This window comes from Zalophus californianus, chromosome 4 (genome assembly GCF_009762305.2).
Source record: "Zalophus californianus isolate mZalCal1 chromosome 4, mZalCal1.pri.v2, whole genome shotgun sequence".
Taxonomy (NCBI): Eukaryota; Metazoa; Chordata; class Mammalia; order Carnivora; family Otariidae; genus Zalophus; species Zalophus californianus.
The window spans coordinates 103810931-103835856 of record NC_045598.1 but is presented as its reverse complement, the minus strand read 5'-3'; the positions used below and the strand labels follow the sequence as shown (position 1 = coordinate 103835856).

At 43.0% G+C, this 24926-nt stretch overlaps 1 protein-coding gene, 1 long non-coding RNA gene and 1 other non-coding gene across 4 annotated transcripts; 2 read left to right on the top strand and 1 right to left on the bottom strand.

Annotated features, from left to right (window-relative positions):
- The first annotated feature begins 872 nt into the window (after positions 1-872).
- Positions 873-21691, top strand: LIX1L (limb and CNS expressed 1 like). 2 transcript variants are annotated; one of them, XM_027596660.2, is made up of 6 exons: positions 873-1238; positions 9725-9888; positions 13226-13366; positions 18717-18812; positions 19106-19183; positions 19527-21691. In XM_027596660.2, the coding sequence occupies exons 1-6, from the start codon at positions 947-949 to the stop codon at positions 19767-19769; spliced, it is 1014 nt and encodes a 337-aa protein (XP_027452461.1). In that variant the 5' UTR covers positions 873-946; the 3' UTR covers positions 19770-21691. The 2 variants fall into 2 exon arrangements, with proteins under 2 accessions (XP_027452461.1, XP_027452468.1); XM_027596667.2 differs by lacking the exon at positions 13226-13366.
- LOC113923674 lies at positions 9895-24870 on the bottom strand. Its single transcript, XR_003520397.1, has 3 exons — positions 24792-24870; positions 10583-10769; positions 9895-10081 (listed from the first exon to the last, which is right to left on the bottom strand). It is a non-coding gene; the product is annotated as an uncharacterized LOC113923674 (long non-coding RNA).
- Positions 10997-11103, top strand: LOC113917143. The gene has a single exon (XR_003518139.1). It is a non-coding gene; the product is annotated as a U6 spliceosomal RNA (small nuclear RNA).
- Positions 24871-24926: the final 56 nt, after the last annotated feature.

Below are 24926 nucleotides of genomic sequence, written 5' to 3'. Positions count from 1 at the left end.
ATAACTGTCTTAATCTGCCCCCTAGACTTCTCAGTTTTCTGGTTTCTGCATATATTCTAGTACTTTCTCACTCTAACGGGAGGTAAGGGAGCAGCCCATTCCACTCTTTCTCACGGTTTCCCCCAACTTAGAATAGGTAAAATCAGAAAATTACCTAACGATGCATGGTATAACGAAAAGATCACAATATTGGGAATCAGAAGGCCTATGTCTGAACCCCTCTTTGCCATCTCCTAGCTTTAATTTTGGGCAATTTATCCAGCCTCTCTGAGTGGCCATTTCCTTATCTGTAAAATAATAAAATCTAGTTAGTCATTGTGATTATTAAATAAGACAATGCACTAAAGTACATTGCGCAGTGTCTGACATCTAGTAAGTGTATGCTCATGAAATGTATTCTTTCCTGGTTTTAGCTCCACCGCGCATTGCATGTGATCTTGGACAAGTCACATAACTTATCTGTTTCCTCATCTACATCTATAAAACGAAGGCGTCGGACAAATGATCCCTAAGAATCCTCTTACAACTGTCCACAATTCTCCTCAGCCTGGCATCCAGGCCTTCCGCCCGCCGTTCCTCCCCCCTCCACACACATACAAGCTTCGTTCCAGGAGTCTGCCTTGCTTTCCAATACTCCCCACAGGACTCCCAAAGAAGCGCCCAAGCTAAGCTTCTCCCTTATAAAGAATATCGCTTTTTCTCTTTGCAATTGGTTGTCCAGAACCTCCGCCCTCCTCAGTATTTTGCCTATGGCGGAGCTGGACCCCTCCAGCTCCCGCCCAGTCTCTGGTGATTGGCATAGGACCTGGCTCGTCCCCGCCCCCGCTTGACTGACGGCTGCGCTCCAGCACCGCCTCAGTCCCTGGGCGCTCGCTGGCGGGGGTGGCTGGGACCGTTAGCTCGCCAGGCTGGCAGGCTCCGGGCCGCTGCTCCACTGGCGGCCGGGATGGAGACGATGCGAGCACAGCGGCTGCAGCCTGGAGTGGGCACCAGCGGGAGGGGTACGCTGCGAGCGCTTCGGCCGGGAGTGACTGGGGCCGCCGCTGCCACCGCCACACCCCCAGCAGGCCCCCCGCCCGCACCGCCGCCCCCCGCACCGCCCCCGCCGCCCCTGCTCCTGTCGGGGGCCCCTGGGCTGCCGCTGCCCCCGGGCGCCGCCGGCAGCCCCGCGGTGCTGCGGGAGGCCGTGGAGGCCGTGGTGAGGAGCTTCGCCAAGCACACGCAGGGCTATGGCCGAGGTGAGTCTGCGGGTCTGGCCCCCTGCGGGGCACCCGCTGTAAAGGAGCCTTGCTCCCATAGTCCTCTGGATCGCTTTTCCTGGCGCAGAGCCCTCACATGCATTTCCTTTCGGGGAGTTTCCTTCTGGGCTACACACACACACACACACACACACACACGCACACGCACACACACAGGCACGCACACACACAGCGGCACACGCTCTTACACACGTCTCACCCCTTCCCCTTTATTGAGTTACTACTATATTCTCCAGGGACCCCTTTTTACGAATACAACCATCTTTTCTTCCCAGCCGATTCTCCTTCAGAAATGGAATTCTTCCTGTAGCTTAACATCCTTTTGCCTCTGAGGACCAGTCCCCATTGTGTGGGATCCCATCCTTTATGTCAGATCCAAGACATTTCTCATTTCATACCCTCTCAAATCTTTCTTCTGTGATCTCGGCAATTCCTGGGCTCCCCTCTTAACTTACTCCACCTCCTTAATCTTTTTTTTTTTTTTTAAGATTTTTATTTTTTTAAGTAATCTCTACCCCTGATGTGGGGCTCGAATTTACAACCCAGGGATCAAGACTCGCATGCTCCACCAACTGAGCCAGTCAGGTGCCCCTCCACCTCCTTAATCTTGACTTTTGAATTCTTTTCTTACTTATCCTCACCCTGAAATTTCCAGTGCGACCTCAGATTTGCTGGGGAATTAGGTATAGTGCCTTCACAAGTCACTTATAATTGTGTTTTTAAATCTGGAACCGTACCACTGAGTCCACACCACCTTCCTGTGACTTAGGACCTCACTTTGGTGTCTTTTTTAGTATGGAGCCTCACAACTCTGGCCTCTCTGTCTGTCTGGCTCTGTTTTCCTGGCCCTTGCCCAGGAACTGAGGATAAATCCCAGGCCTTGGCTCTCTCAATGTTAAATTCTGTGGAAATGAGCCAGGCAGAAACCCTATTTCCATTAGAAATCTTTATCTTACAGATGCCTAATTTCTAGGGTTTCTGAGAAGGGGAATGTGAGGATCTTCTTTGTTGTTTTTGTTTAATCAGTGCAGAATTTCCTGAGTCTGAGCTCCAGATTTATAGTGTAACAAGGAACACAATATAGTGAGGGGTGTGGGATACAGAATGTAGGTCTGGAATTTCTGAGACATCACTTCTTTCTGCTTCGTTAAGTCCTGCCTGAGCTGGAAGTGATTATATCTCTAACCTTCTAGTTGGACAATAATAAAGAGAAAGGTTGTAGGGCTTTCTCTCTGGACAGTAGTGACTTTTTTCCCTCCCTGTGAAAGTGTATTGAAAAGAGCATATGTGGGTTTTGGAGTCAGACAAGCGTGGATTAAATCCCAGATTAAATCTCTGTCACTTGCCAGCTATGTTTTTGGGGAAGTGACTTAACTTCACTACACTTCAGTTTCCTCGAGGGTTATGAGGGGGATTAAATGAGATATTACACCTGACACGTAACGGATGACTTAAAAATGATGGGAATTATCTCAAATTTATTGGTTCATATTTCCTTGGAAAGACCATGTCTCATTTTCTCCTGTTCTTAGATCCAGACAGTATAAACCCAAATATTCCCATGAAAACAGATTTTTTAGCTCCATTTGTTAGATGTGCCCAGTGATACGTGTACCATTAGTTTCCTTTTGTTCTTCAACATTTTGAACTCCTACCATGGGGCTGGCACTCTGCTAGGTTCTTGGAATGCAAATGCACGTGATTCTGAAATTCACCATGAGGGAATATAGTTCTTTGTCTAGTCTAATTCCTAGATTTAACAGGGCTTCGTGATGTAACTGTTATCAGCTATTGTCCTGCCGCTTCCAGTCTTTTTAAGTTGAGACCAAGGGAAGGTCTCTGGGCATAGGAGTCGTCACCCTCAATCTGAACCGTTCCTCTTAGAAACTTACAGGCGTTTATTAGAATTGTAGAGGAGTGTACCATTTTTCTTGTCTGTGTTACCTAGGGCTTGGCCTCTAAACTGAGTGTCCTGTAAAAACTTTTTCATTTCCTTAGACAGGATGAAGGAGCAAGGGGATTTTACTGACAAAGAGCAATCAGTCAGGCTTCAGACTCTGTAGCCATTCCTTCCTCCAACTTCCCAGCCTCCCACCACACTCCTCATTATTCCTGAGTTTCTCATTTCCAGTCTGGGTGTCCAGCCAGTACTTTGGGAGAGTTTGGCAGGTAGTTCAGCTTCAGGCAAGCAGAATCTCTGCCGATTTGGCTCAGAAGTCCTTCACCACATGGAATCGCTTATTCTGCTTCGATTAATAGGCAAAACTGCCACTGGCATGTACCCACGTACCCTTGTGACTGATGGCATGGTATTTGGGGGCTGGCTCTATTCCCGTGAATATAATTTACTTTGATCTTTGCCCAGACCTTTATCCGATCCAGCAATGCTTTACTGTATCATCTTCAGTTCACATCCTTCACCTTCTGACTGCTCCAAATTCACCTTTTCCACCTTTAGATTTACCTGTACCCGTGTAGGACCTCAGCATTTATTTAAAAAACACTAAAATAAATTTTTTCTGTTATCTCACCTGTTTGTCCTATATCTCCCCCACCCCCACCCCCACCCCAACCCCCGCCCAAGATACACACATAGCTCAGTATGCTGTAGGATCTTAGTCAGCTTGTAGTACATAGGGTTTGGAATCGGAGAACCTCACCCTGTCAAACAATGGCTGTGTGATCTTGGATAAATTGCTTAATCTCTCTAGACCTCATCTACTTCATTCATTTGACAAATAATTATTGATCACCAGATGCAGTGGTGAACAAGACAGATACTCAGTCCCTATCTTCATGGAGCTCACAGTCCACAAGTATGTGTGAGGATTAATGGTGCAATAAGGCAGAATAGGGCAATAGAAAGAGGGTCAGCTTTGAGGCAAACAAACATTGGTTCTGCCACCATGGCCTGTTTCTTAACTTGTTCACATTTTTTTTTTTAAGATTTTATTGTTAAGTAATCTCTACACCCAACATCGGGCTCAAACTCACAATCCCGAGATCAAGAGTTACATGCCCTGCTGACTGAGCCGGCCAGGTGCCCTAACTTGTTCACTTTTTAGAAAAATGGGTATTATAATACTTACCTTGATAGTTTTGTGTGGATTGAATGAGATAATGAGTGTAAGCCATATAGCACATAGTTAGGACTCAATGAATGGTTGCTATTATGCATTTGGAAACCTTTTGAAAACTGCAGATGATAGGTATTGGTAGCATTTCCATTTCCTTTGCCCCTTTTTAAACATGGCATGTAGTCCCCTTCTAATGTTTGATAGCTGGCAATCTCTAAAACTGGCATGACTGACTGAGTGACCTTGCCCTGTAACTTCTGCATTGCCCTCTTCAAACGTATAGTTTCGGAATTATTGTTCTCCCTTTATATCACAGTATGGTTACATGATTGGAAGTTCTGCCAGCTACTCCCCTAGGTTGAACAAAGGAATCTTGAGTAGTATTTTCTGTTTAGTTGTTTGGAATCACAGACAGCTTCTTTGTCTACAAGTGACTGTGGAGTTAAATTGATAGTCTGAATATTTCCAGTTTTGGGGATGTTGGATTAGACTCTGTATTGGTTTCCTGTAGCTGCTCTAACAAATTATTGGAAATTTGGGGGCTCACCACAACAGAAATTTATTCTTTCACAGTTCTGGAGGCCAGAAGTCCAAAATCAGTATCACTGGGGGGCCAAAATCAAGGGGTCAGCAGGTCTGTGCTCCCTCCAGAAGCTCCAGGGGAGAATCTGGGTTCTTGCCTCTTCCATCTTCTGGGGGCTGCCAGCATTCCTTGGCTTGTGACTGCATCACTCTGATCTCTGCCTCCGTGTTCACACTGTCCTCTCCTCTTCTGCGCTTCATAATTCTCCTTCCCTAAGGACCCTATGATTGCCTTTAGGGCCCTGCCCGGATAATCCAGGATAATCACCCCACCTCAAGATCCTTAATCACATCTGCAAAGTTTTTGCCACCTAAGGAAACATTCACAGGTTTTAAGGATTAGGGCATGGACATCTTAGCAGGGGGCATTTTTCAGCCTTCCATAGTCCTCGCCCAAAGTCACTGTCGTCTTGTGGCCCCTCCCTGCCAATGAGTCTATGCACTGGGTCATTCAGGGGTACATTCTCCAAGTTGAAATAGGAAATGTCAGATGGAAAGTTGTTAACCAACTTCCCTGTCTTCATAATAGTGTGCATTAAGCTGGGCCAGCCTATTCTCGCCATCTTGTGTGATCAGGGAGAACCTTCTCATTCACCTCTCAATTGCATTAGCTATTATCCCTGTTCCCTCACCACAAAATTGTATTTATTTTTATGACATAAATTTTTTTTAATGTTTTATTTATTTATTCATGAGAGTCAGAGAGAGAGAGAGAGAGAGAGAGGCAGAGGGAGAAGCAGGCTCCCCGCCTAGCAGGGAGCCCGATGCGGGACTCGATCCCAGGACCCTGGGATCATGACCTGAGCCGAAGGCAGACGCTTAACCATCTGAGCCACCCAGGTGCCCCTTTATGACATAAATTTTTTACTGTAATTTCATGTGTGTTTTTTTTTAAACTTATTTATTTATTTGAGAGAGGGAGAGCTTGTGCATGTAGGGGGAGCGGGGCAGAGGGAGAGAGAATCTCAAGCAGACTCCCTGCTGAGTGCAGGGCCCTACGTAGGGATGCGGGGCTGGATCCCAGGACCCTGAGATCATGACCTGAGCTGAAACCCCAAGAGCTGGCTGCCTAACAGACTGAGCCACCCAGGTGCCCCTCATGCCCTTAATGATTTTACTGTATGGTAGATATATAATCTGTATCTCTCATCCCACTTAGACATTCATATTTTATCTCCTAAGGACCAAAATCAGAATTTTTCTCTTTTGTTATTGTTCAACATCATGGTACAAGCACTTAAATATTCCTCACTATCTTGGTCTTTCTTGTCTCTTTTAGCCCAGCATCCTCCAGTTACTCCTAAAAAGCAATTGTAGCTGTTAGATGTGTATGTCTTGGTCATTGCTAACCCTCCCACCTCACAGTTCTCTAACCATCCTCATTTATACCATTAGGTGCATGGTTCCTCACTGAAAATCTGTTAAAACCTATGGGCACCCCTCCCATAAACTCTACACACACACACACACACACACACACACACACACACACGATTTCATTGTGGGTTTTAGGCGGCTTGTGAATTCTCACGAAGCTCAATCATGGGTCTGATCTTGGACCCTGGGTTAAGATTCCCAAACTGGAAAGAACATTGGCATCAGGATGTCTACATTCAGTCCCTAGCTCTGCCCCAGCATTGACCTCGAGCAGGTCATTTCTCCTTTTGTAGCCTGAGTTGGACTAGATGATCTCCAAAATCCCTGTCAGCTCTAAAGATCAATGAGTCTGTGAGCAGTTTCAAATTCGGATCACAATTAATCGCTTTTATCCTGATCATTCTGCTTGATTTCCCATTTCATCCATTTCTGACACAAGACTCCCTATTTCCTTTGGCTTTGAGTAATCATTAAAAAATAGTCCTGTACTGTGTGCCAAGAGGGATTTAACTGGATATAGACTGGACATACGCTTTTTAATAGGACCTTCCTGGTTACAATGGTTTCCTCCCCTTTCTCTTTATTTCAATATTCTCCCTGTTGTTTGCATGTCAAGAAAGCTGTCACCCAGCTCATTGTGCTAAATTGTCTCAAAGAGGGAACTGGGGCTGAAAAGATCTCAGTGGAAAGAACAAAGATGGCTAAGCTCTCTGGGCAGCAGTGACCTTTGAAGGGCCCCTGCCAAAACTAAGAGTGGGAAGGACAGAGTTTCCTTTTCATGCTGCCTTTTAATAGAAGAATGAACATTGTAAAAAGTCAGTTAGATCCAGGGTGTTAGGAAAGAGCATGTGCGGCTTTCACACTCTGGCTGGTACATGGAGTGCTTGCTTCAGCTGCAGAGCGGAAGAGATAACAGTTGTTGCTGGCCACTAGATTTTGAATGCCTTGCTGACCGGCATTGTGTATTATTCATCTTCGAATTTCTAATGCTCAGAATAGAGCTATGTACATATTACGGGCTCACGTTTCTGCTTAATGTGTGTGTGGCAGCCATGAAAATGTGCTATTCATATCTCCTGCTGCAGGGGCATAACTGACTGACAGCCTGAAGCTGCTGTCCCCTCTGTGTCCATCACCACATGTGCACTGAGGCCACACGTCCAGCAGGCTCCCCGCCCCCCCCCATCAGTGACGGGGTCCGGCAGGGGCACTAACTCACACACATCCTGGTGAGGTGTGGATTTCCTTTGGCTTGTGGACTTCCCACTGGCCTGGATGAACCTTTCTTGGAACTGCACTGCTGACTGAGATTCTCGTATCCAGACCTCCTTCCTTCCCATGCCACTTCTACAGGTGTCAGACCTTCAACATGGTCCGAAGCCTCTTCCTTCTCATACATCCTCCCCAATAAATCTCTTGCTTGTCTATTCTGTCTTGGGGTCTTCTCTTTGGCAGACCTAAACTAACACACTATAAAAGAATGAATGAGTCCTTGTAACCAAAAGTAGAGAGTGGCCATGTTGGAGGATATTGGAGAATGCATGTGATCATGTATTATTATGAGGCTTTTGTTAAAGCCACTTGAAATGTTTGGAACCCTGCAGTCAAAGTGATCCTTTCCAAAGGAAAACTGATTTCATCCTAAACCCTTCAATGGCTAAGATAAAGCCAGTACTCTGCTGTGGCCTGCAAGATCCACTTTGGTCTGGTCCCTACTAACTTTTGCAATCTCACTTGCATACACTTTCCCTCTCTCTTTTCTTCGAGCCACACTGGTCCCTTTATTTGCCATCTTCTCTGCTGCTTACAGAGCCTTTGTGTATGTTGTTCCTTATGTTCAGAGCTTTGTTCTCTCACCTTTTTGCTAGTGAATTCATACTCATATCTGTACTTAAATATCACTTTGTCAGTGTAGCTTTCTTTGGCCTTCTTAATTAGGTCAGATGCCCCCATGACATTTCCCATCATCTACCAAACTCTTTTATAGTGCTTATCACAGTTGCAGTTTTTCATTTGCTTGAGGTTCTCTGGTTAATCTCTCTCTTCCTCTTTAGACTGTAAACTGCGTAAGGAAATGGAACAGGGTATGGTTTTGCTCACTATTGTAGCCTAGCATCCAGCACATAGTCTAGCACAGAGTAGGTACCCAATACATATTTGTGCAATGATTGAGCCCAAGTTTTGGGGGAAGAGGGGACTGTTCTGGAATACAGTGTTTTGAGTCTGGTTTTGAGTTCTGAGTTTGATTTTACCCTAATACATTAGCTGGTTACTGTTTGACAGATGGTGGCAGAAGTCTAGAGACTCCTGGGTCAGAGACAAAGGACTTTATTACTCACAGTACAGCAGGTAGCATAAGCATCAGATTTGTTTGCATCAGTTCTCCTTGCCTCCCACATCTGATGTGAAGGGCTCAGGTGCATGCTTGCATCGGACACGGGTTGCATTACAGAAGAGGAACGAACACTGAGCTTGGGGAACCTGCCATTTCTTAGCAAGCAGTAAGCAGGCTTGTTCTTTGTCCCCGAGGGAGACAGTACCTCATCCCTCAGGTTTCTTGCTGCACACACAATTCCGAGAAATGGCCCAAGGAAAGAGCAGCCATCTCCTTCAAATCTTGGCATACCCCGCAAGATGGAAAGGCGCACAAGAGACCTGTGAAGGAGTGTCTCCCAATATACAGTTCCTCCAAAAATTACTTTTACCTAGGGAAATCATCAGAAGAGAAATTCATGCTCTCTCTCTCTCTCTCACACACATACACACACAGGAGTATATATATACACACATAATGTATAATATTCCAGGATGGAAAAGGAATCTGGCTATGGGTTTGCTCACCAGAAGCATAGACTTGAGAATGGCTAAAAGGGCCACATTTCCTTGAGTGGCAGTATTACACAAAGCTTAGGAACATTGACTCTGGAACCAAGATAGCCTGGGTTTGAATTCTTACTCTGCTACTTTCTAGCTGTTACATCCTTGGGCAAGTTATTTAACTTCCCTATGTCTCATTTCACTCATCTGTAAAATGGGGGCACAGAAGTGTTCAGTAGATGCACTTCTTATTGTGCTGGGGATTATTATTCTCGGCCACCTGACCAACTGTGGAATGACCTACTTGCACTTCATCAGGTAGGGATAATGGTCTGCTGACCTGGAAGCTCTGCCTCCAATATTTAAGTTATTCTGCTTTGGTGTTTAGGACTAATCAAAATGTGAACCAGAGAGGTGGGGGAGGAGGCCAGGCATACACTGGTCTTGCCATGCAAATGCCGTAATCACAGTCTAGGTTTATTAATTTAAATGTTTTTAAGTGGTGATAAGGAGCTAAGGTGGGTTAGACTCTTGATGTAGGTTCAGGTCGCAGATACCGTCTTGAAGCACAGGGCCACTCATTGCTGAACTTAACTGCTTCCCTTTTTGTAGTGAATGTGGTGGAGGCACTTCAGGAATTCTGGCAGATGAAGCAGTCCCGTGGGGCGGACTTGAAGAACGGGGCTCTGGTGGTTTATGAGATGGTTTCCTCCAACAGCCCTCCTTACGTCTGCTATGTCACTCTGCCTGGGGGAAGCTGCTTTGGGAGTTTCCAGGTAAGAGGTGCAACGGGGCAGTAGCGGAGATAAATGCTTAGCCGCTAGTAGTGGTTTTCTCCATCATTTTGGCCATTAAATCACTCTCTGAAATCACATATTTGAGGACCTGAACCAATTCTGGGCACATCATTCTGGTAAACATCTGAGGTTCATTTAACCACAAAAGAACCTCAGTAGCTTCTCTTTCAGCCTGCAAAAACCGACATCCGCTTTGAATTGGAGTGGTTATGAATGGGCCCTTTCTCAGTATATCAGACTACCAGCACCTAGCCCATGTTCTAATCTGGCTGTCCAACTTCCTGCCATCTCTTTTTGAGAACACTGAATAGTAATTCCTTACCCACAGTACTTTTTCGTAGGCAATTATTAAAAAAAGCAATGTTTGAGTTCTTTAAGAGGTCAAAGGGGAGGCCCTAGGTATGGCGGAAATAGTACTCATCTAAGAGTTTAGAAGACCCAAATTCTTATTCCCCTCACTGCCAGCAGGGCAAGTCAGGTAAATTCTCTGGGCCTCAGTTTCCCCATCTATAACATGAAGGAGATAGGTTAGATTATTTCTAAAATCTTCCTAGTGCTAGCTTTCTATAATTATATGAAAGAACTGTGATATATGATGATGAACAGGGGTTGCTATTTTAGGGTAATAAGAAATTTGACTTAGCAGTCTTTGTTGGCTTCCACCATGACATACCGTGGCCAGGGTCAAAAAGTGCAGAGGGTGATGGTGCAGCCCATCATCCTCATCTCCAGATGCTTGCAAAATAGATCTCGGATTCAGGTGTGGCTTCATAAGCAAGTGAACATGCGTATAGAGGGCTGTATCATTGGTTTTGATGAGTACATGAACCTCATATTAGATGATGCCAAAAAGATTCATTCTAAAACAAAGTCAAGAAAACAACTGGGTCAGTTGTCTCCAAACTACAAATGATCAATGAAGTGAGAAATTCTAGAGAAGGCCATGTAGTTTGCTTTTTTTTAGAGGTCCTTTGTTGGGAGTGTAGTTCTAAAACATTTGGTTGTATTATTTTGATTACCTTTAAGTTATTACCAGAGGACAATAAATGCTGTGGGATTGTTTTTATTAAAAAAAAAAAAAAAAAGAGTGCTCGCTTCGGCAGCACATGTATTACAATTGGAACGATACAGAGAAGATTGGCATGGCCCTTGCGCAAGGATGACATGCAAATTTGTGAAGCACTCCGTATTTTTGTTTTGTTTTTTAAAGATTTTATTTATTTGACAGAGAGAGACACAGCAAGAGAGGGAACACAGCAGAGGGAGTGGGAGAGGGAGAAGCAGGCTTCCTGCGGAGCAGGGAGCCCAATGCGGGGCTCCATCCCAGGACCCTGGGATCATGACCTGAGCCGAAGGCAGATGCTTAACGACTGAGCCACCCAGGCGCCCCACATTCCGTATTTTTGAATCATTGAACACTACCTCAAAAACTAATGATGTACTATATGCTGGCTAACTGAACATAAAAAAAAGAAAAGTTTGACTAGTGTGAATATTGTCATCAAAGATGGATTTTTTTACGTCACCCATAGGAAGGTAGCCTTCTGAAATGTCAACTTCGAGTCTGAATAGGAATTTAGAGGAGATAATAGACATTTTGTTGTGTTTTTATGGTTTGTAAAACCCTTAGACAAAGTTATAACCCCTGCTATGTGCTTCCATACCCCCTTGAACTTCCCTTATCATACCACTTATCACAACATATCATGATTGATTATCTCACCTAGTGGATTATGCTTCATGGAGGCAGAGATAGTATCTGTCTTCTTTCTCATTCAGTTTTAAATCCTTATTACCAACTCAGCACCCAGCAAAGAGGAGGCACTTAATAAATCTGTGGCATGAATGAGGACCATTCATTCAGTTCCTGCCTCAAACAGAAAAGTCCTAAGGAGACTTCATTTCAAATATGGTGACTTAAGTTTTTTCCCCTCGGAAACCCAGCCATTTCAGAGAAATAAATATATGCCCAGGATGACTAATCTTTATACTTTCTCTTCTAGAGAATAAGGTCTCTCCTCCCTTCTCTCATCTCATCTTATTGTTGAATGAAGATTTGATAATTTTATGGTGATGTCCAGAACTGAGCCATCATAGTAATTTGATTTGTCTTCCCCCCAAAGAATAGAATTATCTATCTTGGCTTCTTTTAGCTTATATCTTTTATATCCATTTTGGCAGGTGAAATTTCTCCTGGTGGTTTTTCTCATGGATGACTTTTCAGGAATACTACTATACTGTAGAGTGAGCAGCAGACTAGTGAGTAGAGACAGGCTAGTGAACAGAGAAATTGAAGAAGATGACTTAGGGTTAATGCACCAAGCACCATATTCTGACAGACCTGTCAGTTAAAGGAAATCAGGAGTTATTGATACTAAGGGTGGTTAATTAGCAAACATATCCCAGTCTACTTTTAAAAACTGTAACATTACTTTCTTCCTTTCCTCTAATCCTAATCATAAATGACAGAGGGCACAGAGGCCTTTGAGGCCGCCAGTGATGATGAATTATAAAGGAATGCTCTGGTGCCTGGAGATTTAAGGTTGAGTGATTTACACTTCTGAAAATCAGAAGTCCAATATGATACCCACAGTGGATACAATGTAAAAAACATGAATTAACTTTTAAATTTTTCTTGCTTTCTCCAGGTCAGCTTTCCTTCCCCTTGCCACCCCTCTCCTTACTTCCACTGGGGAAAAAAAAAAGACTATAAATTCCTCCTTCAGATCTTGGACTCTGTTCAGGGAGAGCTCATTGACTCACTGCATTACTGGGGGGAAATGCCTGCTCGAAGCTAAAAGTGAAGTCCAAGAATCCCAGATGGGTGCTTCTGGTAGAGACTAGAGGTCTCCTCTGCAGAAGCAACCTAGACACAGATTTGTTCTACTCTTAGGTTATCTAGAGGGATGAAAACAAATCTTGCCTATGCACAGAACAGGAGAACAAGACACAGATTTCGAACAGGCTCGGCAGAATCTGGCTTTTGAGTAATTAATTCTGTCGACAGTTTAAACAGGGGTATTTTTTTATATCCAGTGATTATATGCTGACTTCAGCAGCCTTCCTCATTCTGCATTCAATTTGGTATGAGCTATCGCCGTCTCCAGTTCCTTAATGACTTCAGGATGTTGAATCAAAATTATGTTTCCAAATGCCTCAACCATTTTACAATACAAACTTTGGAGGGTTTGCTGAACGAACTGATTTATCCGAAGACTGTCCAAGTGTCTTCTATCCCAGCGTTTCCTCTATCCCGTTTCTTCCTCTCCCTCAGACACACATATGTCCATGTTTTCTCTCTCTCTGCCCTGCCTAGTTTTGCCCCACAAAAGCTGAGGCCCGGCGGAGCGCTGCAAAGATTGCACTCATGAACTCTGTGTTTAATGAACATCCTTCCCGAAGAATCACTGATGAGTTCATTGAGAAGAGTGTCTCTGAGGCTCTGGCATCTTTCAATGTAAGTTACTGGGAGTTGAAAGAAAGGAGAGTGGGAGTTGGTAGAACTGGCTGGTTGGGAAGTCTTGTAAATCACTGGGAAACAGAGCAGGAATTCTTGTTTTCTTTCCTGTCTGTACCTCTTTCTGTTTATTCTCTATCATTCTTGTGTATTACATGCTCCCTAGTCTCAGTCACTGATTCTATGTGTATGTTTATGTTTTTGTTGATGTTTTGCTTCTTTCATTGTGTCTCTTTGGTATCTAGAAACCTTTAATTCAAGATTTATGGAATTTTAGAGATATTCCAAAATTAAAACTGAGCTTGAATTCTACTTTTCCCAGTTTTGGTTTAAGAACTTACTCCCTTCTTCCTTCAATGTTTGTTTGTTTATAAAAACCTCCACGCCAAGCATGGAGCCCAGTGTGGGCTTGAACTCATGACCCTGAGATCAAGACTTGAGCTGAGGTCCAGAGTCGGACACAACTGACTGAGCCACCCAGCCGCCCCTTTTTTGTTGTTATTCTTTTTTATTATATATGACTGTTCTTATTGTCACTTGTCTCCCTACTTCATCTATTAATAAAGAACACCTTATAATACAGTGTCTTATTTCCTTTTTCCCCTCCTAGGAAAGGGGTAGATACTTTATTTACTCTCCTTAAAAAGAATGGCTGTTCTTTTAAATGATGATGATGATGATAACCATAGCTAATCCTAACTGAGTATTTACTTCGTGCCAGGGACGATTCCAGGGGATTTTTATGTATTTTATCTCATTTGATCATCACAGTAATGCTCTGAGGTATAAGAACTATTTTTTACCCCTATTTTACAGATGAGGAAACTAAAAACATGGAAGTGCAATTTTGCCTGAAGGGATGTAGCTAGGAAGTGATAGAGCCAAGACTGGTACCCAAATGAACTTAGAATTTTCTATCTCAGGAGCACATCTTAGAAATGAATGCTGCCTTTCTTCCTTCCCACAAGTTCACTGATAGGCTGATAAAGTCAGACAAATTCTGTTTCTGTTCTCTTTGAATTTAAGATGTAATTACATATACTAAACCACTTTGGTTATCTGTTTGTGTATTTATCAGTGTTGAGCACTTTAAATCATAAGTTGGCTTCCCTCTGTTACCCAGGACCCATCTGATTTTCTCCCATTTCCCTTTGCCCCAGTCAGCAGTATCTACAGGGAATAAAGACAATTTTTATATTAATCAAAGTCAATTAAAATGAAGAAAGTACATTTATCACTCTTAAGTCATCTAATGTATTATAAAATGAACATTAGTTTGGATTATAGAAAGCAATGGTTCATCGTTTTGAAATTATGTTTCTACTAGCTACGTGACTTTGAGCAAGTTACCTAATCTAAGTCTCAATTTCCTCAAATTCTTTCCATCTCTCCACTCAGCCGTCCTCTAGATATTGGCTTTGTCCTTGGGCTGGCTCCCCTTAGGGTGTAAGACAGCTACAGAATTTCAGACATTAAATACAGATATAACTACAGTTAGAGACAGAAAGAGACCATTTTTCTTTCTCTCCTCTCTTTCTTCCTTCCTTTCTCTCTCTCCCTCTTTCTCTCTTTCCTTTCTTTCTTTATTTTCTTTCTTTTTCTTTCTCTTTCTTTCTTTCCCTCCCTCCCTCCCTTCCTTTCTTTCTTTCTCTTTCTTTTCTTTTCTTTTCTTTTCTTTAAGTAGGCTCCACACCCAACCCAGTGTGGGGCTTAAACTCAGGACCCTGAAATCAAGAGTCACATGCTCTACGACTGAGCCAGCCAGGTGCCCTGAGACTGTCTTTTAGTATCTCTTTAGTAGTAAGGAATCTTTTTCCAGAAACCCTCCAGCAGACCTCCCTCCTACCTCCCAATGGCCAGAATTCTCACCTTAAAACCAATTACAAGCAAAAGGAATTAGGATTTACCCAGTGGAATTAGAGGATAAAATCACTCTTCCCGGGGGGGGGGGGGGGGGGGAGACACATGGAAGATGGGTAGGTACTGGAACAAGATTAAGATTCTATAGTAACAAAAAAGGAAATAGATGTTGGGTAGGTCACCAGCAAGGTCTACTACAAAGCGTTTAGGAAATACAAATTAGTATTATTCCTGCCATTATTTCTATTTGATTAGTCCCTCAAAATTGAGAATTTAATAGATTTCTCATTAATTTCCCAATGGAATTGTCATACTCCAAATAACATCAATTTGGTATTAGCTATGGGTAATGTTTACATTTCTGCCTTCAGCTTTTATTCTTTAATAGTCCCGACCTGAGGGGCACCTGGGTGGCTCAGTCATTAAACGTCTGCCTTCGGGTCCTGGGATCAAGCCCCACATCGGGCTCCCTGATCCGCGGGGAGCCTGCTTCTCCCTCTCCCACTCCCCCTGCTTGTGTTCCCTCTCTCGCTGTGTCTGTCAAATAAATAAAAAATCTTTAAAAAAATTAATTGTCCTGGGGCGCCTGGGTGGCTCAGTTGGTTAAGCGACTGCCTTCAGCTCACGTCATGATCCCAGAGTCCTGGGATCGAGCCCCACATCGGGCTCCTGGCTCAGTGGGGAGACTGCTTCTCCCTCTCTCTCTGACTGCTGCTCTGCCTACTTGTGCTCTGTCAAATTAATAAATAAAAATCTTAAAAAAATTTAAAAAAATTAATTGTCCTGACTTGGGAGACTGTATTGTACTATGTCTTTTGATCAATCACCCAGCCTCTGTAGCTCTGAATTTCTTCATTTGTAAAATGAATAGGTTGAATTAAATTAACTCTAATTTCTTTGCAATTACATTCTAATGTTCCTACCACTTATCAAGTATTCTGTGGTTAAATGTTTATTGAATAAATGGAGTTCGTTTATAGCCATGTTAGATGTAGAAGTGTAATAGGAGGTAGATCTTCCCAACTTGTGGGTCATGCCACTTTGGTGTACTCCAGACAGGTTTCAGTTGTGCCATAATATTGATTCCCCTCAGCTTTCAAGGGACTGAGCAAGGCCCAGGGCAGATGGACTCCTCTGCCAGCAGCCTCTTCTGTATACCCCAGTTGGTTGTACAGAGATGATCATTACTTTCTATGTACTGTATCATGGAAAACTCTGGAGGTACTGAAGAAGGTATCATACTGAATGATTATAGGCAAAAATGAAAAGGTTACTTGCTTCCGGGCCCTAAATGCTAATAGTGAAGATTACGTTTGTCCTTCCTCTCTCTAGCTTTTCATTTTTAAATCCAAATTTTGTGATCTTTGCTTCGCCATGAAGATTAACTACATGTTCGCATGTTGTTTCTCATGAGCCACAAAATAGCATGGGTTGATCTTGTGTAGTTCTGACTTCTTGTCAATTCTAGCACAGCAAAAACAAATAATAAGCTAGCACTTATGATATACTTACTGAGTGCATTGAATTATTTTAGGTGTAATACATATACAGTAAAGCCCCATGAAAAGTGCCCCATAATGAACTGAATTTGGATTTGGATATAACTTGATTGGCTCCTGACCTCTACCCAGTCCCCTTTCTTAAAAAGAGCAGAATCTTAGGTGTAGGGCAGGAATGGTCATGTAGAACAAGCTACAAAGAGCAGGCAACTTCTCAGGAAGCAGGAGGAGAAAGTTGGGTACCTGTGTTCCCAGTAGTCTCCTGGCTTTGTTTTCTTAGATCAGGTTGACAAAAAGGTCACCAATAAACCAGGAGATGCCCTTATTTTGGAAGTCCCAGCCAGCTCCAGGGTTTGGAATTATCTCTAATAATGTTAAACCACCACCAAATAGCACTAAACCAGAGCCAGTACCAGAATGGATTTGGATTGTGTAACTGGATACCTAGTCTAATGTAATAATGTACCACATTTTGTATAATTGGAGTTTTTAGACCACACTTATCCCTTTTTAAATAATTTTTTTATTTTTTAAAAGATTTTATTTACTTGAGAGACAGCACAAACAAGGGAGAGGGGCAGAGGGAGAGGGAGAAGCAGACTCCCCACTGGGCAGGGAGCCCGACGTGGGGCTCAATCCCAGGACCCTGAGACCATGACCTGAGCTGAAGGCAGACCCTTAACCAACTGAGCCACCCAGGCACCTCAATAATCTTTTCATTTAATTCTCAAAACAATCTTAGAGGCTACATCTGTGATTATTCCCATTTTACAGATAAGGAAACAGAGGCACAGAGAAATTAAATGACTTCACTAAGGCGTCAAGACTAGTAGGAGATCCAGTCCCTGCTTTTAACTTCGATACTGTATTGCCTTTTTCACAGGACAATGTATCTTAGTTCTACCCTTACAAGGTCATGTCACCAGTAAGACACAACAAGGCAAATGTCCAAGAGGCCAAACTGCTATCCAGAATTTACCATGCTGATGGCTCCTACTGTTTCCCTTTAAAGTGCATTTGCCCAGTTATCCTTTAGGCTAGTCCAATCCTGTATGCTGAGATCACTCTGTTTTTTGGGCTGAATCAGGGATCTTCTCTATGTCCAGTGTTCCCTCTTTGTAAGATAGGAAAAACCAGATTGACCTCTGTCACCTGAGTTAATATGTGTGATGACTCTGGAGTCCTCTAGGTCTGTGCTGACCAGCAGAATAGCCATCAGCCACATGTAGCTATTTAGCACCTGATATGTGGCTAGTATGAATTAAGATGTCCTGTAAGCATGAAAGAGACATCAGATTTTGAAACCTTAGTATAAGAAAAATAATGTAAAATATTTCATTAAAAATTTTTATGCTCAGAGCGCCTGGGTGGCTCAGTTGTTAAGCATCTGCCTTTGGCTCAGGTCATGATCCCAGGGTCCTGGGATCAAGCCCCACATTGGGCTCCCTGCTTCGCAGGAAGCCCGCTTCTCCCTCTCCCACTCCCCCTGCTCGTGTTCCCTCTCTCGCTGTGTCTCTCTCTGTCAAATAAATAAATAAAATCTTTAAAATTATGCTAAGTACAGTTAAGATAATATTTTGAATATATTAGCTTAAATAAAACATGCTATTAAAATTAGTTTTACCTGTTTAATGTGGCAACTAGGAAATTGTATTTTTTTATCTTTTTTTTAAGATTTATTTATTTAAAGAGAGAGCTCACAAGTGCTTGCTGGGGTGGGGGGGGTGGTAGGGGGGCAGAGGGAGAAGGAGAGAGAAACCCAGGCACACTCTGTGCTGAGTGCAGAGTCCTCTGCGGATGGATCCCACAACCCTGAGATCACCACCGAGCCTAAACCGAGAGTCAGACGTTCAACCGACTGCGCCACCTAGGCGCCCCTAGGAAATTTTAAATTAGGTTGGGGGCTCGCATTATATTTCTACTGGACGGTGCTGCTTGAGGTGATGATCCTGATTGAAAATCTATTTGTCTTTTCCTTTCCTCTGTTACAGGGCAACAGGGAGGAAGCTGACAACCCAAATACAGGGATTGGTGCCTTCCGATTCATGTTGGAATCCAACAAGGGCAAGTCAATGTTGGAGTTCCAGGTGCTGTTCCACCTACTTCTCTGGCTCTGATAGCTTGGATCAACCTGTGGGGATATGTATAGACATATATATATCTCCTACTAATCCCTAAGTCACTGATACTCAGTTGGAAGGGAAGGGAGAGAAGGTTAGAATATTTTTCAAAATATAAATACCTTCCTTTCCCAAAGGGCATATCGGAGATGGTAGGAGATGCTTCCATAAATGTATTTTGTAAGAGGTTCCCCATGTAATTCTGATGCAACCTCCTAAATATAAAAATACTATCCTGATACTTCCTTTCCTTTCCCCAGGAACTAATGACAGTTTTTCAACTGCTGCACTGGAATGGCAGCCTTAAGGCCATGAGGGAAAGACAGTGCTCTCGGCAGGTAAGAGGTCCTATAGGTAGATGAGAGGAATCTGGCAGAAGGACTATTTTGAGGTGGCTGTTCTGTTAGAAATGAGCAGGCCTATAGTTATCAGGTTCTGAATACTGAAAGCCTCACTTTAAGTGCCCTTTTCATTCCTATCATCTTTCTTATTTAGATCTTAGCTGTCATTCTTTCACCTGCCTTGCTTCCCCCACCAGGAAGTTTCCCTTAAGACACTTCCTTAGAGGACTTAAGTGCTAACTTCAGTCAGGACTCCAAGGCGGAGTTCCTAGCCCTGCTGGGTCAATGTGGTATGAGCCCTGACCTTGTCAGTGATCTTCGTATTTCTTTCCCCTTCCAGGAAGTGTTGGCTCATTATTCACACCGGGCTCTGGATGATGATATTCGCCACCAAATGGCATTGGACTGGGTGAGCCGGGAGCAGAGTGTGCCAGGGGCACTGTCTAGAGAGCTGGCCTCTACTGAACGGGAGCTGGACGAAGCCCGGCTGGCAGGCAAGGAGCTGCGCTTCCACAAGGAGAAGAAAGATATTCTCCTGCTGGCCGCTGGGCAGTTGGGCAATATGCATTCTTCCAACTGCTAGGCATCCACTCACATACTCCGTCTTCTCTAGACCCTTTTTTATGTCTTTTCTAAGACTTAGTTGATTTCTGTACATACTTTCTCAATTTTATACTTTAAAATATAGATATATATATATGTGTATGTATAAATTCTACACTCAGATTCCTATTTGCTGAGAGATCCCTTTTCTTCTGGTTTTTGGATGTCGTTTCATTTGAAACATCGCCACTCCACTTTGTAAGAGGCTGTCTTCAGAGCTTACACTCCCAGTAACTCTGTGTACTCATTTCAGTAGCACAAGATGACAGACAAAGTGTTCTTTAACGTAACAGGGAGCTTGAATGAGGACTATGTGCCCCACCCTCACCCTCATTCCTGCTTTCCCTTGGATTCCAAACAGGGTGTAAGTATGAAGCCTTTGGCTTTGGCTTATCTTGAGCTGAGCCTACTTCGTAGAGTTGTTCCTCCAGTAACTATGTATTTCCTAGCCTAGACTCCCCCGCCCCACTATCTTACTCCTCTTCTGCCTTCAAGTGGTACTTCATTTTGAGGCTTCCTTTATTATTTGGAAGGAAGTGGAGATCTGGTATCTTATTGTTAAAATCATTCCTGAGAAACTTCCCAGAGAGAGGAGAGGAATTATAGACACAACCCATAGGTGTTTATCACCTAAATTGCCTCTGGGGCACAGAAACCATACTAAGCTGATAATCTAGCTTTCCCGAGGTATTCTATGCTCCAGAAGGGGTCAGGGTTGAAGCTGCTTATCTTCAAATACTCCCTTTTCTCTCTTCCTCCCCTGCTCATCCAGCTTAGTTGAGTCCAGTATTTAGACCTTCCTGCCCGCAGAGATTTGTAGAAGGGAAAACATTTCCCTGTTCCCTCTCCTCCCAACATTTTGCTCTTTGGAAACAGCTGTCCTGTTTGGCGAGGGCCATGTTCCTCTCTCTGCCTCGAAGTTGCTGCTGTTTGCTACCTTAGATGTCCATAGATTCGGTTGTTTTCTCTCTTTTCTTTCTTCTTCCTCCATGTTCATTATTAGAGCATGAGTCGATCAGGAAAATGAGCCTGGCATTATGGCACTTCCTAATTGGAACCTTGGGAGACTGCAGGAGGGCAAAGAGGCTCGATGATTAACTATTTGTGTTTTTAAGACTCCCTCTCCCCACCCCACCCTGCCTCTCCTGGGTGAAAGAGAGAAATGATCTGGAGTACAGCGAAAGCATTCCTCTTTGGGAGAATGTTTTGTAGGTCTCTCGAGGATATATCTTCCCCCTTCATTTTTGTAATCTCCTATACTGTATATAGTATATAGTGTTCAGGGCGCTTTCTAAAATGTGCTTGGGAAGTTTCATGCTTCTGCAATTGGACTTTCCATTTAATGATGATACACTTTGTTTTTAGAAATAGGTTAGGAAATAGGCCACAATTTGCTCTTTTGGACCAGATAGAGTTAAGATGATAGTCAGCTTCTTTGCCTTTGAAATCATCTTGGTAGTCAGTACAAATGGGATCAGCGGTAAGGAGTCTAGCAACTGTTTTAGTGCTTGAAAGGGACCTCCTTGAATTCTCCAAGCCCCATCTCCGTATACCATGAAGCACATATAGGGTTGGAGTAGAGGCTCCTACATTAAATAATGGGTGTGTCTGTTCAGCTTTTATTCATATTTATAATCCAGAAATCATAAACCCTCATTTGTCTTATGCTCCTTTCTCTCGGAAGTGTGAAGGGGTGTGAGTTATGGGACGAATTTCTTCTTGCCCCTCCTGGAATGACTATTTTTCTCAAATAACAACCAGTAAGATCCCAAAGAACTTGAGAAAAATTGTTCCCTGATCTGTCCATTTTCATTGTTAAAGAATTTACTTATCTTTTTAGTACTTTCTATGTATTTTATATGTATAATTTTATACAATTAAAAATAGATTTTTGTCTAGTGAGCCACATTGACTCTTTCTTGAGACCTATGTATCAGAGGAGCTCTAAAACGACCCCTTCTTTTACAAGTACACTAAAAGAATTTTGATTATTTTTTGGGTGGTAGAAATAAGATTGTACTGCTGGGAGAAAGTATTCTGCCTCCCCTTCTCCAGACATTTGAGGAGTCTGGATTTTGTCACTGATCCTATCTTCTCAAGCTCTACCCATTTCCACTGGCAATCTCACCCACCATGGTGACTTCAACTCTATCATACACACCATTCTCAAATCTATTTCTTTCACCCTTTTGAGCTTTTGCATCTATATTTCCACATATTGGACATCACTACCTGAATTTATGGCACAAGCTCTTTGAATTCACATATTCAAAATAAAAGCTATTTCCATACATGCTCCTCTTTGACTCCCCAAATCTGTTATTAGGATTATTATCTACCCATCTATCTAAGCTAGAATCTTAGGTCCATCCTTGACTTTTCCTTACCATGATCTAATCAGTCACTGTTGAGGTTACCTCCTATGTAAACTTAAAAAAAAAAAAAGATTTATTTATTTGAAAGAGAGAGAATGCAAGCAAGGAGAGGGGCAAAGGGAGAGAGAATCCTCAAGCAGACTCCTTGCCAAGTGCAGAGCCTGACCCAGGGCTCAATCCCAGGACCCTGAGATCATGACCTGAACCAGACACTGAACCAGCTGAACCATCCAGGCGCCCCTCCTATATAAACTTCTTAATCTGTCTTGTCCATATACACTGCCTTAGTTCAGTCATTTATCATTTCTGGGCTGGAGCACTGCAACAGCTTCCTACCTAGACTCTGTCTTCATTCTTAACATCCTCCACACTATTGTCAGATTTCTTTCTAAAATACTTAGTACTGTACCACTATCTTGCTTAAACCATCACTTAGCTATTTCGTCTTTAGTAGCATTCCCCAAAGTTTTATATGTGAACCCTTGGTATTACCTGAGACAATTTTAGGTGGTAGATGGGCAAACATTTTTAATTTTTAAAAAATTTTTTAAAGATTTTATTTATTTGAGAGAGACAGAGAGAGCTTTAGTAGGAGGAAAGGGCAGAGGGAGAGGGAGAAGCAGACTCCCTGCACTGATGCAGGACTCGATCCCAGGACCCCGGGATCAGGACCTGGGCCAAAGGCAGATGCTTAACTGACTGAGCCACCCAGACACTCACATTTTTCATTTTTACTTATAGTCTAATCTGAAACTGTCAGAAAAAAAATACAGATTTTACATTTATGCCAGTGATATTTAAATTCAGTATAAATTTGTTTAATTAACAAGTCAGTCTACTTAAGGAAAAATACTAATCAAGGAACATCATGGGGGCTATCTGTGATTGTGAAAAATCATGAATACCCAAACACTTGAAGTCGAGAAATTATTGCCTACAGGATAAAATTCCAAAATCTTTAGCATGGCATGCATTTTGGCCCCAACCTGTACTCTCACCTTTATTTCCTAGCCGCACAGCATCAGGCAAACAGAATTTCTTGCCATTCTGGTTATTTGTTCCTTCAATAAGTATGTATCAAATGTCTACTGTGAGCCAGACACTGATCTAAACTGTAAGGCTGGGGCGCCTGGGTGGCTCAGTCGTTAAGTGTCTACCTTCGGCTCAGGTCATGATCCCAGGGTCCTGGGTTTGAGCCCTGCATCGGGCTCCCTGGTGGGAGCCTGCTTCTTCCTCTCCCACTCCCTCTGCTTGTGTTCCCTCTCTCGCTGTGTCTCTCTCTGTCAAATAAATAAAATCTTAAAAAAAAATAAAACAAAATAAACTGTAAGGCTATCGTTGTAAATAAAAGTCTCTGCCATAAGGATTACACTCTAATGGGAAATCGACAATAAACAAGATAGAAAGTAAACAAGGTAACTGGGCTGGCATTTAAACTCTGTGAAGGAAATAAACAGAGTGAGGGACAGTAAAGTAGAGAAGAATCCTTCGATTCTGGCAGCATTTTTGGGAGACCTAAAGGATGAGGTTGAATGAGCCATGTGAAGAGCTGGAGTAAGAACATCAGGAACAGGAAGTTCCAAAAGTCCTGAGAGGAAAGAGACAACCATAGTTAAGGGAAAGTGTAGGGAGAGCTTAATGAGACTTTGGTGATGGAAGTCGTTGGAAACCGGCAGAGCAGGTGGTTTGAATTTTATTCCAAGTGCAAGAATAAGGAAGGGTTTTTGGTAGGGATAAGGCCAGCTGATTTTTTCAAAGATCACACTACCTACTGTGGAGAATGGATTAGTGTCTCCTAGTCTCAGTACAACTGCTTTGCCTGGAAAACTATCCAGTCTTAAAGGCCTAGTTCAAATGGAAGCCTTCTTATTCCCAGTCCTATTATAAACTTCCTTTGTACTGCCATAACAACTTTGTGATAGCAATCATCACTCTCATAATTATATAAAGTAATTGCTGATAACGTAATTATTTTTCCTTTCATTGCCAGCACCTTCTCTAGTATTAGATACACATATTATAACTGTTTGATTAAAAAAATTAATAAATAAGTGGATGTGCAGTCCACTACTGTTGAAGGCCTACATCAGGATTCCAGAATTTGGGGGCAATATGGGTTTTGCGTCCTAGGCAAAAAACTCCTAGGTTTTTAAAACATGAAATACCTGCACCATTCTCAAAGAGCTAAAGTCCCTATTTTGTTTAAAGCCATGATTTTTTTTTTTTTTAATTCTCGGAGGTGGTGGCAAGAGTTTGAGAGTTTATCTTAAAAAAATAAGCAGCTGATACCCGTCTCACCAATCCTAGTTCACTGACAGCCAGGTCTGATAGTTTTCTTGAGAGACAAATTCGGTGCTGCAGTACGAACCGGAAGCAGCTTTTTGAGCCAGCACTGCTGACTGAACTATTTTAAAAATGTTTCCATCACGGATCCAGCTACTCCTTCGAACAGGGTACGGGTCTAGAAGTTTTGAGGGAAAAAAAACATTCATCAAGTTCCATTTCCTAGTATGGAGTCCAAGGAGACGGAAAACAATCCTCTAATAAAGAAATCAGGCAGTGATTCTCCGGCAGTAGTATTTTTCCTCGGCTGCCCTAATTAATAGGAAGCCATTGTCTGCACCTACCCGCTGGCGGCCCCTTAGAGATCTACTCCACTCAGCTCACCAACTGCTCAAGATGGCTACAGGAACACTTCCGGCATCTTCCCGAACTAGGCCCGCCTTCATTTGCGTATTTTCACCGCGCCGGGGGCGGGACTT

What these genes read in the sequence shown, in the direction of transcription:
- LIX1L (XM_027596660.2), top strand. Translation starts at nt 947, where the DNA reads ATGGAGACGATGCGAGCACAGCGGCTGCAGCCTGGAGTGGGCACCAGC. An exon ending in AGGCTCTGGCATCTTTCAAT is followed by an intron (nt 13,367 to 18,716) that starts GTAAGTTACTGG and finishes CCTCTGTTACAG; the next exon opens with GGCAACAGGGAGGAAGCTGA. An exon ending in AGTCAATGTTGGAGTTCCAG is followed by an intron (nt 18,813 to 19,105) that starts GTGCTGTTCCAC and finishes TCCTTTCCCCAG; the next exon opens with GAACTAATGACAGTTTTTCA.